The 16,023-nt window shown below is 36.4% G+C and overlaps 1 protein-coding gene and 1 non-coding gene across 2 annotated transcripts; both read left to right on the forward strand.

Annotated features, from left to right (window-relative positions):
* The first annotated feature begins 1,184 nt into the window (after nt 1-1,184).
* LOC110860184 lies at nt 1,185-5,350 on the forward strand. The gene is made up of 6 exons (XR_004837175.1): nt 1,185-1,313; nt 3,410-3,437; nt 3,602-3,717; nt 4,082-4,112; nt 4,189-4,358; nt 4,835-5,350. It is a non-coding gene; the product is annotated as an uncharacterized LOC110860184 (transcript).
* An 8,444-nt stretch (nt 5,351-13,794) lies between these two features.
* On the forward strand, nt 13,795-15,530 carry LOC118439007. The gene is made up of 2 exons (XM_035860010.1): nt 13,795-14,055; nt 14,671-15,530. The coding sequence occupies exons 1-2, from the start codon at nt 13,826-13,828 to the stop codon at nt 15,068-15,070; spliced, it is 630 nt and encodes a 209-aa protein (XP_035715903.1). The 5' UTR covers nt 13,795-13,825; the 3' UTR covers nt 15,071-15,530.
* The last annotated feature ends 493 nt before the right edge of the window (nt 15,531-16,023 follow it).

A 16,023-nucleotide genomic window follows, 5' to 3' on the forward strand; every position in this document is an offset into this window, starting at 1 on the left:
TTTACAACATTCAGTCAAGCATTTGAGAGGAAACAGACCCCTTATATATATAATCTTACGGAAAATGTTCTTGGGTTTGGTTTAAGGCGGAATAGCATGCTGGCTGATGCGGGTAAAATCGGTAATTTTTAGGCTTACATAGTTAGGAGATAAAAATTTTGATTTTTTTCTTCAACAAGAAGATAAATATAAAATAGATGAAAAATAATCAATAAAATTTAAATATTTCCTCATTGAAGAAAAAAATCAAAATTTTTATCTCCTAACTATGTGAGCCTAAATATTACCGATTTTTAGGTGCATTAATATCTTCATATTGTTAAAAACGAAAGGCGGTGAACATTTTTCAAAATCGCCATTTGAATACATGGAGGAAGGGAAAGTTGAGACACAACAATTCAAACAAAAAACCACGTGATACAATGCCACGTTAATGTATTTCTACAAAACAAGTATGGATCCGTTTACCAGCTCAATATTTAATAACCTATGAAAAAATTATTTGTGTCAATGCTTATGAGCAGAAGGCGGATATATGTACCCATGTTTCGCATGGTATGTATATTATGTATATGAATTGGATAAAAATAGCGACAAATTCGTAGAAAGAAGGAATGTCGAAATGCTATCAGTTTGTAAGGGTTAGCTTGCTTTAGTATAATGTATAAGACGTTTGGTTAGGTAAAAATTTAATTTAAGGCGGCCACTTTATTCTTAGGTGAGGCTATGGTTACGCCAAAAAAAACACCAAAGTAATCACTCTGTCACGGTCTCAAAAGTGACCACACTTTCGTAATTCCTTAACCAATTTGGATGAAAAAAGTACACAGAATCATTTATGATGGAGTAAAATCCGATTTCGGATTTTGATAGTGTATGTAGTTTTACACCGAATTTCTAATGTCGAAGACAAAGCGTAAAATCTCGCTTTAAACCAAACCATGTCAACTCATTGTATGTATGCATATTTACATTCTGGTCGTATGTACATACATGGACATATGACCCCTGCCATGCTTTGAATATCGTGAGCGTTACTTCATCACTCGTACATAATCCCAAATATGTACATATGACAAAGATATGGAAGGGATCGATACATCCAGCTGCCTTCCGGTTGCATTTAGAAATATGTATGTACACCCCAGCTGTGGAATCGGACCCTTTTCATCCACTTTTAACGGCTGCTCCATGAATAAATTATAACAATTCAGCCAGTCGTTTCCCTGCCACGAGGAAAGAGAGGAACAACAAGGTTACAAAATGTATTTGAACAAACTGAAAAATTTGCACTAAGTGTGGATCTCAAGCAGGTAAATTATTAGAGAAATGCATAATTTATATAGTTCCGAATAGGGTTTTACATTGTCAACTTGTCATGACATTTTGACATGTCATAAATGTCAGACATTTATTTTTATTGACAATTATGACATTTATGAAAATTTGACAAATTCGAAAATGTCAACTTTTCTGTCAACTTGTCATTGACAATTATGACATTTTCATTTTTTATTCTATTTCCCCCAACTAAAAAGTCAACGTAGGCGATATATTTTGTTTCTCAGCTACACATCTTTCCTCATATAATTTTTTACTACGAACGACACTGAAAATATTAAATATATTGATAACTTTTGCTCTTAAAATTACAACTTATTCCGTTTGTCTCTGATCATCAACTTGGAGCATTTATTTGGAAGAGTTGGCAGACATGTTACTTCCAATTATATTGACCCTGAGTTTGTCTTTTCCGATAACACAAAATGTTTTTCGTTGAACATGAGAAATATTTATGAAGCTTGGACCACTGGTAGTCTACGGAGTTTAGTAAGGTCATATATTCATTTACTCCATACATAATTCATCCAGCAATAAGTGGCAGCCAGCTCGGTGCATATTTTCCAAAAGTTTCTAATTACGACCAACTTGGTAGAGTTAACTGCAACTAATTGAGATTTTTGAAGAAACAGTTTTGAAGAAATAAGGTGCAATTTTAGAAAAATCTAGAGCATAAAAATATCCCGTTTTATGATGAAAATCGACCATATAAAAAAAGGAATAGAGCAGAAATAGCGTGCTATCTTAATAAAACGCGGTGGATTCACATCGTAGATCAATACCGCTCATATTTTTTTATCACCCAATTTTTAAGAGTGTAGTAAAATTTTGTAAAATTTATAACCAAATTTATAAAAAAAATTTATAACGTCAAATCCAGGTTGTCACTCACAATCTTGTGAATGTGTAATTTCGATTCGATTTCCAATTTCGCAACTTATGTACTACTTCACTTTGGTGAAAGAATAACGTCTGCTTATCGTACTTTTGTTAAAACAGTTTGCTTAGAACATAAAAAATAAACCGTAGTAACGTTAGAAGTAGCTCGCCCTGAGACATAATTTCAAGATAACTTCGCACCGAAGGCGCAAAACAATCGAACAAATTAGATACATAATTTTGACACAATTTTGCACCAATGGTGCACAACAATTGCCGCAAATACATATATGCATCATATTTATGTATTTATATAATTTGGCACCAATGGTGAAAACTAAGCGGACACAATAGACCCATAAATTTGACATAATTTTGACTTTTTCTTTCCCTTGCGTGGGAACGTATTCCTACCGGTTATTCTGCACTTTTGGTGCGTATTGCATCAATTCCCCCAATTTCTTGGCACCATTTTGTGTCGTCGCTTATTCGGGACGAATGGAGCCATTAATATCCTAAAAAATGGACATGGTCCTATTTAATTAGCATCAATTGATGCAAAAAACTCATTAACAGACAGACGGACAGGAGGGACAAACCGTAGTAACGTTAGAAGTAGCTCACCCTGTAATAATAATTCGGTTATAACTTGCCCCAAAGGTGAAGAAAAATGCAACAAAATAGATACATAATTTTTATGCAATGTTGCACCAATGGTGCAGACAAATTAAACAAAGTAGATCAATAATTATTATGCATCGAGAAGTGTCCAAAAATTGTGCATCACTGGTGCAGAATTACCTACCAACGATCAAAGATAATTTTGAAAAATTTTTGTCAAAATTGTATGATCATTTCTCCCGGATATTCTACATTATTGGTGCGTTTTGCGTCCCTGCCTCCAATTATTTCGCACCATTTTGTGTTCCCGATTGTTAGATATCAATGGTCCTATTAACTTGTTAAAAAATTTGATTCGGTTTGTTTAGTACCAATGGTGCGCCTAACGTATCCAATAATGGTCAAGGGGCTGTTTAATTAGCATCAATTGATGCAAAAAGGTCGTTAACAGACAGACGGACAGACAGACGGACAAGAGGAGTTCAATAGCTCTCATGCTACGCAGGGCGAGCTAATAACTCGTAACCATGGTTCCTTAACCTAAAAAATTAATTTTTAATTTCCACAGGTGGAAGAAGTTTTCTTAGGAATGGAAGGTTTGGATAAATATTTTTTCCCCATTTGAATTTTTATGGTACAAAGAAATTTTAGAAAATTTCACAAGTTCGTTACCATTCAATTACCTTCCAACCTTAAATATTTATTTATTCCTAACCTTAACTTTGATTAGCTTGCTAATAAAATTTGATGCTAAAATTAGACGGGGAGGAGAGCCGCCACGCTACCGGGGAAGAACAGCAAGGCAAAATTAACCCACCTGCGCATCTTACTGATCAAGTTGCTCCTAAAGTAGACACGTTGTTAACGGTCCTACAGGTCAGTTATCATTAAAGCTCGGCGGATATCGGGTGAAAACCTCTAACTATCCGAGTATGTATACATATCCAAGCCAAATTCTTGCCGTCCAACCTCCTACTTCCAATATCCATGATATCCGCCGAGCTCTGGTTCCCATATATTTGGGGTGGGGGACCGTCCATAAATTACGTAACGCTTAAATTGCGATTTCCTAGACCTCCCCCCCCCTTTACCATGTGTAACATAGGTACGATATCATTATAGCCTTAGACCACCCCATCCCCCCTTTCGCGTAACGTACTTTATGGACAGTCCCCAGGCCAAGATCTATGCGATAATAATTAATTGTCTCTTATCTATCTTATCTCTTAATCTATTTCAGCGGCGCCCAATTATGTGGCAAGGTTTGTTAGGTTAGAAAAAATTAAAATCTTATGATAATTTTATCTAATTCTTCATTTTTAAAGAGCGGAATTACTAATTGCGCAGCCGTAAAGAACAACACTGCCGCGAGTCAAATGCACTATTTAACCGGCGACCAGGACCTTGCTCGAGAAGCGTTGGCTCCAAATCCTGACGGGACAATTCCCCCGTTAAAAATTTCGCAGCGGATGCGACTGTAGGAAGCACACTTGATGGAAGTCGCAGCAAAAATGCAGGTATGTATTTAGAGCGACGATAGCTCGCAATAAAATTGGCCGTGGTCAATGGTCCGTCGAATCAACATGGTCCATGGGACCAAGGGACATTGCGAGCTATGGTTACCTGGTAACTCTATCCACATAAATAGTTTCCCCACTAATAATGGAAAATTTTTTCAAGCTCTAGCGAGTTATATCAAAAAATCAAGCTAAAAATTAGGAGTCACGGGACGCTTATCCTTCCATTGAATTGCACATTTGAGGAAAAATATTTGAGGTCAAAGTTCACACGAGTGGCTTGGTGTTCGCCCCGTGGAGGTAAAAACTACAACAAAGTTGCCTAAAAATTCAACTTTGCCGCGAATACTTTTATTAGGGGAAAGATAAGCCTCACGTGACTCGTAATTTTTTACTAAATTTTTTTGACATAACTCGCTAGTCGATCCCGGTGTAGCTTGAAAAAAGGTTCCATTGTATATATACATGGTTTACAGATGCCACGCGAACATTGCGTCCTTTTAGCGTTGCCATGTGGTCGTGACCGGGAGGATGTTCTCCGACAGAGCAACCACCTCAGACGTGAATTTATTACCTACTTTCAATTAAAGGAAGCGGCTGGAATTGCAAATATTCCTTGTCCACTAACCGGAGTAACAAAATTCGTTATTCACCTGATCCCAGCTGATTGCGGTTTCGTATTTGAGTATTTGAGAGCAAAGGCTCCCGACCTACTTCAAGTTCTGAAAGAAATTCCGTATCTAATGGTTGTTATTGCAAGTGTTTAAGAGTATACAATACTCAAAATTTGAATGAATACTGAATGAATATTTTGTTCGGATTTTTGAATAAATGAATATTGAGTACCTATTCAATTCGTGTGAATGAATAATGAATGAATATTTTTTTCATCATTCATTTTTAACTTAATGCTTAATATATAGGGAAAGGTGAGAAGTTCATCTAATGCTGTGAACTTTGAATAACATGAATAATAAAGGAATGGTAAATATTGAATAAACGTTGAACAATTAAGGAATATTTTCTTCTACAAATAAGGAATGCATTTTTTTTCAAGGCCTTCAATGAATGAACTTTGAATGAATAAATATTTTTTGAACATTTAAGAGGAGCCCCAAACAGTTTAGGGCAAAATATGCCCTTATTTTTCAGTAGTTATATAAATACCTATGATCCACGATTTACCGTTTATAAATAATTTATAAGTGTTGGTTCAAATTTAAAATAAAGGTCGTCACTATCTATTATCAAATCTTTTCCCTGATTGGTGGAGCTAGAAAGCCGGCAACCAATCAGAATGCAGGAATGTGACGGAAAATTTCACGGGACGGATTTGTCGAAATTATAATATAGATAAATTAATGACCAAGTTGCTTTAACTTTCAAGGCTTAATTCCAACACCTAGTTTCGTAAGATACTGATAAGTAGTGCGTTGCTTAGAAGACCGGAAAACAATTAATATATCTACATATTCAGTCTTACCAAGTCTAATATTTTGCTGAAAAGTTTACATACATTGAGTACGTCCAATGTAGATAATTGCTGAAAATTAAATTAAATTTCCTTAAATTTTGTAGAAATTGTCAGTTTGAGTGATGGCCCGAAGGAGAATTCAATCTTTTGGCAAAGGAGTAATGAAACCAGTCTTCCATTAATCAGGTACGGAGAACGTATCAAAGGAATGATTGATTATTTATTTCCGTAAGCCAAGGAACATTGGAGTCGTTCGACTTTTTTGTGATTGCACAAGGATTCGTCCAGGAATATTGTTTTTTAAATATTTAATCTAGTTAATAACTTGTTGAGTTGATTTTTAGTGCCAATAAATGCGCTGTGTTCACTAGGAATTAGAGCTATCTGTAATAATAGGCATTAAATTTGATGATGTTGGCATTTCGGCTTGTATACTGCAGGTCTAACGGAATGAATAAACATTCAATAATTTAAATTATTTTGAGTAAGCTTGGCATGACAATTTCACAAGATAATGCTCGAATTTTGGATAATTTTTATAATATGTTTATATAAAACTTCCAATCAGCTATTCCATAATATACTTTACTATGTCCTTCATCTCAGATAACTTTGTTATCGCGAAAGTAATTTTAGATAAGTATAAATAGCTACAGAATTTCTTATCAGATTGTTTCCACCACAGTTAGACCTTAATCAGATATTTATTTTTTCGTTAACAAGCAATTTTTTAATCATATTAATATGTATCTCTATTTTAGTTTAACTTTAAGGAAGTTGATACACTCTTAGAAATGGGGTTATGCATGATTCTAACTAAAAGTAAACATATATGACTCTACCGCCGTGGTTATGAATTTGTCACCTACTGGTAATAAATTTATTACGTCTGGTAAAAAATTATTACCAAGCCGGCGAAACTTTATAATTAGTCGTTGACAATTGTAACTACTCGATGACAAATTTATAACCACGGCGGTAGATTAATACATACACGTTTCCACTTTGGTTATAATGGTAACCCCATTTTTAAGAGTGTATTGATATTCTTTAATTTATTGCAACTTTTATGGCCATAAGGACATAAAGTTTTTACATACATAAACCGATGATAGATACATAAGTACGTAAAAATTGGCTTTAAGAAAGTTATTTTCTACCAATAAATCAAATCACATCAATCTTACAAGGGATGCTACCAAGGTGTAGGCCATTGAAGTTGGCATATTTTCGGATAGATATAGTCCGTCTAAACCCAGAAAAATAGCCGACTAGGCTAGTTTGTGCTATCAACTCTACAATCAGCTAACAGGAATGGGAATTACTTGAGTAACACTTAAACACAAAATGTGCATAAATGCCCAAAATTCACTTTTTATTAACTATTTAGTGAGGACAAACTTGGCAAAAGTTGTTGAAAAATCTGAAACATTCCCACCTTCGAGGTCGATTATGTTCCCGGAGCTATAACTTTGAAAAGGGCAGAATCCACAAAAAACCACACCCACAGTTATGGCGTGGCTCTTCAATTTTTTATAGGTTCGACCTTGGTCCCAAAGACCCCGGAATATGCAACATTTTCATTAAAAATGCCCTCGTAGAATTATTTCCGAACATCTTGGATTATTTCGCTCTGTGAATCGCCAAAAAATATAGTCACAAATTGACGAAAACAGATTTTTACGCGGAAATTCCTCCACATTACGTAAAAAGGAATGTACTGTGAACATCTTGGAATAGGTGGGTACTCTGGACCCGGCTGACACCTCACATGTTTCCCTTGTTACTTAATGTCTAACTATAAACCTAGAAAATTCTAGTTGTACTGTTGACAATCAGAGTAGAAGTCCATTACTTGTGTTATTTGCTCAATGTTTGCCGATAAATCCAGACTTGTTCCCCACAGTAACTAAATTCCATATCATGCAATGTTTCCCTACAGAATTTGTAAATAGCTGCAATTAATTAAAATAACTTATCCCACAATGTGTAACAATCCCGTTCGGAAAGTTTATAAAAATATCAAATTTCGGGAACTCGCTACAATTCGACATTCACCTGAAGAGCACTTGATTTCACCCGGATTATGGGAAATTCTTCAAACCTACGTCGCCCTATACCGACACATGCTCCCATTCAGATTTTCCGTGCAGGAAAGGAAACTATACCTGAAAAAATGTTCCCCACTAAAGATAACATTTCTAAAATGCTCCTCCCTTCTCCTCCTTCCTTTCACCCTCACCAACTTTGTCCTACTCTTCGACAAACTTTATTTTAATCGGGTTGATCAAGCAGCTGATCATCCACACGCTGTGAGAACTCTGGCCATGTTTTATATTACTTTTCTCCTCCCCGCATTCACGCCTACCGGTCTCACCATATCGTTCCGAGCAGGATCAGTTTGCCATGTTCTAAATCAAATTGGCGAATTTCATACGAGGATAAAAGGTAAATAATGTGAAGGTTCCCATTCCCATGGATGACGCGTTATTGCGAAATCTCACTTTGCCCCTACCCAATGTCTTCAAATGCAATTTCTAAAATTGAATCAGCTCCACGAGTATTGAGATAAATTCAACTTTTGATATTTTAATCTAAAGCTAATTTTTGGTACTACAGACAACTCGATTTGAAAAAAATGAAATATAAAAAAATAAAAGATGCCATTATCGTAATTTGTAGCTTAATTTTTTAAGTCAATAATCTCGAGGGTCGGTGGTCGCGAAAGTTTATATGGATTATTTTCTTCCGCGTTCAAATCAGCTTCTGACACAGCCACTGACCCTCAAGATTTTAGGCTTAAAAAATAAAGCTAAAAATTACTATGGTTTCATCTTAAAGAATGAAGTCTCTATGTCTGCCCATTCAAAAGTTATTAACGCTAATAACAGCAATACATATATATTTATTTGCAAAATTTATGTATGCCATCTTTATCCTCAGGTTTGGGAAAAATTCTTTACCAACTCGGCCACAATAAAATCGTCGAGTCAGGTTTGCAAAAGTTTATACAATTTTCCCCCACATTCACACTTCTGAGTTCAATCGGCGTATTGTTGAACATAGAGCCGCTTCATGTGCTCGGTCAAGCCTTGGTTTTCCCAGGGTCGAATTACATTTTAACTCTGCTCCGACTTTGTTTATATCTGGGGATCATTGTCGAGTTCGAGAAATCAATGTGCGGCTTTGCCACCGTCGCAATTATCGGACTGGCGGCACATACGGAAATAATTCGTCGTCTAAGGAGAGCTTTGGAAAGCTGGGGAAATTCCGCGACACGAGTGTTGCACATGTAAGAGTTGCAACTATGGAATCGTTCCTGTAACCAAACCCTCTGCTATTCTGCAATTCCACCGCTAGTATTTTTGGGGATGTGTACCTTGATTTTTGCTAACTACGTAACCATCAGATTTTCGGGTAGGCTACCTCTGTACCTCTATTGTTTGGCTCCTGCGACTAGTCTAATCGGGCTTGTCGCGCTGAGAACGGTACTACCGGAGGCAGCCATGGTGTGGGAATCGTCGCTAAGTTTTCTGAAATTCTGTAAAGGAAAATGTGCAACCCAGTACGAAGTAAGGCTGCTGAGATCATCGGCGGCAGTGGGAATAGCTATTGGTTCTTTGGGTATGCCACGAAGGATTGGAAGACAGATATCTGATGGAACATTATCAACTATACGATAAGTGTGTTGTTGATGTAGGCGGGTATTACACTCTTAGCAACTTGGTAACAAAACCCGGAATTTCGTTAACACCAACCGTCGGTGTCAACTTCAATTCCATTAAATGGTGTCAAGATATTGTGCAAAAATAACACCGAGGAAGAAAAATGCTTTGACACCCTACCGGTATCAGCGATATTCCTGCAATGGTGTCGAATTGACACGATGCGATGTTACCGCAGACAGCAAGACTTGGAATTCACACCAAATTGTGTCAGTTGGTCTCTTCCTTGTGCACGAGTCTGCTTGGCGGCCATTTTCCTTCCTCCTCCACGAAAAAGTCAACAAAACGGACAAATTAATTGGTGTGTTCAATTAATTTCGAGAGAAAAAATGGTTTTTAATAAGTTTAAGGACTACAAAGTACTTCCAATTTTTTGACTCAGGTACGTTGATATATGTAACACATATTAATTTGCCCTCATTTAATTGCAATTATTTTACTGTGTGCATTTTTATTTTTGAAAAACTTATTGTTTCCAGTACAGCTGAAATTCGGCGTTGGACCCAACGAGGGAGCCAAAATTGACGAATATGGATTTGTCGACCTGGCAACCTATTTAATTATCTATTACTAAATTTCTTGTTGCAAAGTTAATTGAACTTAAAGATTTACTCATATTCTAGATCATCACCGTGTTAAATACATATAAGCTTTTTCTGTAAAAGTGCATAAGGTATGAAAAAAAATATTTAATTTGTGCGAGTGTAATAATTTGTTACTTATGAATATGTTTGAAATACTTGTTTAATTTATTAAATGCTTAATATTATTGAATGTAAAATAAAACAGTTGTTATTAAAAATTGTAGTTCAGTTGTTACAATCCGGGGACAATTTGTCACCAGGTGGTGACATTCATATATTAAAATGAACATATATTGTTACCTAGCAGTGTCGAATCAACATAACTGAGCACAACCTCTTTTCCATTCGCTGTGTTGGCATTGTAACAACAGTATGTTGGGTTGACACCGCAGCGGTGTGGAACATAATTAACACCGTGTCAATTTGACACCAAACCGGTAGAGTCATATATAGACACCGGCATGGTGTCAATTCGGTGTCGATTTTTCTGTGAGTGTACGTTTAAATATTACATAATTTTAATTTAACTCAGCATTACATTACATACATACTATAGCTGTCTCATCGTAATTTACTCAAGTTTCCCGCGCTCCACCACCTGTTCGGGAACAGATTCGAACAGTACTTTCGTGTCAATTGTTTACTAACATCTATGAGAATATAGTGTAAAATTTTCAGAATTTTCAGATTAACCGTGCCCAAGAAAATACCACTTGAGTATGTAGGAAGGTCGCGTTTTTAAAGTTTCCAAACTCCCTTCCTAATAAAATCCCGTCGCCGGATCAGACTTTCTTTAAGGAATTCAAAACCGAAAAAAAACATCTAACTTATATCTACGGCTCAACTGGCATTCCTGCACTTGGCATAATTTTTTATTTCGTGTGTCCTCCTTATTTTGGCTGCAAAATCGGTCATTTTATAGGACATATATGAGGTGACCGTGTCATGATGAATTTCAATTTTGTGATGAACATTACCATAAATAGGTGGGAGATGAATGTTCGCAAATGCCTCTAAAACTTTGCTGACATATCCGCCTTAGTTTGCAACGACCTTTTTTGGAACTTGCAACAAGCGCATGACCCCACGACTCGATATTGTCCCCATCACCATGTGCTTGTTCAAAAAGTTGTCCTTCTGTCTGACCTGTCCAAATTTCGCAATTTCGTTTGTCTCTCTTTGTACAAGAAACTCGTACTTTTTCGCTAAAGTTTTATACATGAATCATCCCTTCATCCAAACCAGCAATAAATTCCGACTTTTGACCTACTACATATTTTTTACAAATTGTTTTAAAAATTCCTTTCCCCATTTAATTAACGTTGAGGCTGCCTACTGATGGGGATTTCCAAGCATGTGATCGTGCAGAATGTTAATTTCCAACACAATTAACATTGTGTGCTATTGTTGTTTGCTTTATGGCGATTTTTTCCGGAAAAAAATAAATTCTGATTCAGTGGGAGGAGTATTTAAGGCCGGAAACCGCGAAAACAGACCTACTTATTCAAGTGGCATTTTCTTTGGCATGGTTAGTCTGACAATTCTGAAAAATTTACACAATATTCTCATAGATGTTAACAAACAATTGACACAACAGTATTGTTCAAATTTGTTCCCGACCAGGTGGTGGAGCGCGGGAAACTTGAGTAAATTACGATGAGACAGCTTTTGTATTTTGTTCACTTAATTACCTACTCCCACGACGATGCCTTCACCCCTCGTATCGTTCCAGATTTCGGGTGCCCCAATTTTGCTTACGCCCCATTGAACGGTTGCAGTGTTTTTTGTCGCAGACTTTAGCTTCGTGTCAGGGATTTGTACTTTGTGTTGAAGCCGAATCATAAAATCACCTTAGCTGAGGCTAACCTGGACAATTTTTCTGGCGTTAAATCCTTCACCAAGATAACGTTCGAAATCCAGTATTGTTCCGTTGTTAGGTTGAAAGATTTCGCAACAGCGACTAAACGTGATTGAATTGCGGATGTCCTCGTTTTCATTGAGTTGACCATGTTGGCAACTTTGGCTTCTCGGTTCATGGCGTCAAGTGAAGAAATGGAGTCTATAATTTCTGGAAATTCTTCAGTTTCTCCATTGTTCTCGACAGCTTCTAATAGTGACGGGTCGATCTTCCCGGCGGTAATTGCCGTTACCAGAAAGACGATTTGGTAGATTATGGTTGAAGTCATTTTGGTGTGTTTTACAGAATGTTGAAACTTTTGGTATGATAAAATTTGACGGGTCAGCAAGGATTTATATTAGGTTTGCTTGATCGGTGTACGTGCCGGAATCTGTCAATTTTTTCTGATGTATTTTATTTAAATGATATGGGAACCGCATAATTTCGTTGTTATGAAAATATAGGTCATAACTGAGTAAATATGTACTGTCATTTAACTATCATAACTGAATCACCATCACAATAAATAAACCGTTGCGTAAATTCTACAATTTTCGACTTTGGCGTCGTCTACACGGTCACACGGTCATCGCACGTCGAAATGATGGCGATTTCTGAAATCCCCATCCAAGAATACGTCTAAAACGGTGGAAACGAAAAATTCGACACGTTTGACCGTTGGCGTCATCACCGTGGCGCCGTGACCTTACGACCTACAACACCCATCTTCGAACTCATCCCTTCCCCAAAAATTAGAAACACGTTGGCGAAAACCGGATGCCCAAATTCGATTCCGTTCTAAAGTTATCGTGGATACGGACGGACGAACGGACGGACGGACAGACAGACCGACAGACTGACAAGACATTTCCATAAAGGGGTTTTCACCCCTTAATAAAGTGCGGCAAAGCACGATACCTAAGTAGCGCAAAAACTTCGAGAATGCGCCAAAAAATAAAGCTAATAATTTACCGAGTCATATTTAATAATGTCAAAATATGAATTAAAAAAGATAAAATAATTATAATTTTCTCTTTTCTACCGACCCAGTAGATAAAAAATAACTAAATTAGGCCATGGCGACAAAATTTGTCGAAAACAAGGTCGTGACCTTAGTCGCCATATTGCGACATGTCGACAACACCGAAAAACACGTTCTGTCCAAATTTCATGCATTTCGGATAAAAAATGACTAAATTAGGCCATGGCGACGTTTTTCGACATGATGTCGACAAGTTGTCCACGCCCCCGAAATAGGGTGTCATACTATCGCCATGAAGAACATGTGTTCAAAATTTCAGGTCGCTGCGACAAACCGTTTTCTAGCTATCGTGTTGACGGACAGACAGACTAACAAAGCGATCGCATTAAGTAGCTTGCGCTACTTATGATAATAACCGGTGTTATGACACAATATGCAAAACGAGACGAAAGAAGGCACACATTGTCCAAATATGATCAAAATACAAAAATTGTGCTTTCTGTCACGTAGGAAGAGACAAAATTAATACAATTGAATTCATAACTATGTAATACAAAAAAAATAAACAGTTTATGCCGATTCGCAAATATTTATTTAAATAAAAAACTAATATATTTCCATCATAATAAAATATTCGGATAAACAGTTTTAGATTTTAAACATCCATTTGTTTCCAATTCTGCGAAAACATGCGAACGTGTCTAGAATCAGATACAAATTCTGTATAAAATCTGCTCCTGTTGATCTAGTAGAAATCATTCTATCAAGAAATACACAACATTCTAGAACAACCTAATAATTAAAAATGCAACCAAAAATATTTTTCATTGTTACAGTCTCCACTACAATAATATCTACAATACTTCAAACTTGTGATGCCCAAGGGGTATCCCAATATCTTCTACAATACATTGACGACGATCAATGCACGCCGGGAAACCACTCCGTAAATATTATTGACCCTTCATCTGACCAGGAACAAAAACTGATTGCACCGGAATTCGGGCAATATGTCTATTTCAAAGCGATGGGCTTGTAAGTTTTTTAATAAAATATTTCGATTTTAATCTGATTATCAAGAAATCTATAAACCTGCTCTAATCGAACGAGAACAACATATTAAATTACGTGTCAATATCTAACAATGCGACTGTGTGAAGTGTAACCCTCCGATTTGGTTGAAATTGTGAAATTATGTGGTCCATGTCAATACAAGCAACGTTTCTTCAGGCAGTTTGTGCGATGGTCAGAATTTGCTAAATATTTGAGGTCAAAGTTGAAAAACGGGCGACTTTTACTAGGCGGAGGAAGCAAACTCAACTTCCATTCTCTTCCCGTGCTAAAATTTGCGCATTTTTCAATTTTAACCTCAAATATTTTGACAAATTCCAACCATCGCACAAACTTCCTCAAGAAATGTTGGTTGCATTGACATGGACCACATAATTTCAAAATTTCAACCAAATCGGAGGGTTACACTTCACACCATCGCATTGTAAGTGACAAATAAATTAAGGGTTATGTATACTTTATTAATAAAATTTCTTAAATTGCATAAATTTGCAACTACATATTTTAATTATTCAATTTTCGTAATAAAAAAATAACTTATCATCATATAAATAGGTTAACTTTAAAATTTTTCTTTAGTTGGAAAATATTCCAATATACCAGTTACGATTATCCCTTCTACGTTTACGTGGATGGCAATGGGGAGGAGTGTCAATATATGTGGCAAACTTACAATCACCACTGGACCGCGACTCGTCTGGGAGATCCGCTTCAGATCAAGAGGGAAATTCAAATATTTAAGGATACAAATTTTGACAGCACAACATACAAATTTCAAAGATCAACGTCATCAATACTGCCCCCGATGAACGTTAAGTCGTTTTTCTTTAGTGGGAATTATTCCTGGGGATTATTTTCTGAGAAGAATTATAAAGGAGTAAGTAATTGTTTTAGGTCAAATACAGCGGGAAAAGAGTGGGGATTTACGATTTATCCCGATGTGAATATGACGGTGGGAAGCATTTTGGAAGGGTGTTAGTTTAAGTAATATGTAAATTTACAAAAGTATTTATCTTTATGTTATTTAATTCGGTTATAGGTTAATAAATAAATAAACTTTTAAAAAAATTTAAAAGTCCTATATAGAAATTAAATTGGTAAAATGTGCGAGTGAGGATAATAAGGAGTGAGGAATTGGATGAGACTCACTTTAAACTGTAGAATCCGGATTTAAGGGCCAATGGTCAACGTTTCGAACCTTCGTTCTTCTTCAGGACCAGAGGGAGAAATTTTTAGTGACTGCTCACGGGAAGAACCAATGTGAGTGTGAAGGAATAGGGATAGGAAGGATTGAAAGGAAGACTGCCAGACCACGTGGGCGTAGCACCAGAACACACCATTCTGAGCTGCGTCTCACAAATTTGATGCTCTACGAGGTGTGTTCTGGTGCACAAATCAGGGTGCTACCGCCACCTATGTGCTTTCATCATCATTTTTTAACGCCAGGAGATGTGGTGATGATGATGATGCGGAGGTGCCATCCCCCAGGTGGGCCAAATGTACACCGAGTTACTTGGTTGGCTCTCCCCGTTCTTCCATAAGCGGCACTCGAATACATAAGATCGATTCTTCTGGTAGAATCTATATTCTGTGATTGAAAACCAGATGAGTTAATCTGATATCTAATGACGTTAAAGGATTATTTTCATTTTCATTTTCATTTATCTAACTAGAATATGTATATTGATTGTCATACTTAAGTTATACATCAGTTTTACGTGTAAAAATTTTTATCAATTAGTTAGAAATGCAATTATTTCGTATTAAAGATTGCTTTGTATTTATATTTGTTATGTATATATTTGTATGTAGCCATCAATATTAGCCAGCGGCGTAGCCAAGGGGGGGCTAGGGGGGCTTGAGCCCCTCCCCCAGAGCCCAAGAAAATAAAAAAATACTTAAAAAATTATTAGTATTTTTAAAATTTAAAAT

Source organism: Folsomia candida, unplaced genomic scaffold (assembly GCF_002217175.1).
Source record: "Folsomia candida strain VU population unplaced genomic scaffold, ASM221717v1 Fcan01_Sc029, whole genome shotgun sequence".
Classification (NCBI taxonomy): Eukaryota; Metazoa; Arthropoda; class Collembola; order Entomobryomorpha; family Isotomidae; genus Folsomia; species Folsomia candida.

Bases quoted from the DNA above. Each gene is read 5' to 3' on its own strand.
- LOC118439007 (XM_035860010.1), top strand. From the start codon at position 13,826: ATGCAACCAAAAATATTTTTCATTGTTACAGTCTCCACTACAATAATA. The intron at 14,056-14,670 runs GTAAGTTTTTTA...ATTTTTCTTTAG, and splicing joins TATTTCAAAGCGATGGGCTT to TTGGAAAATATTCCAATATA.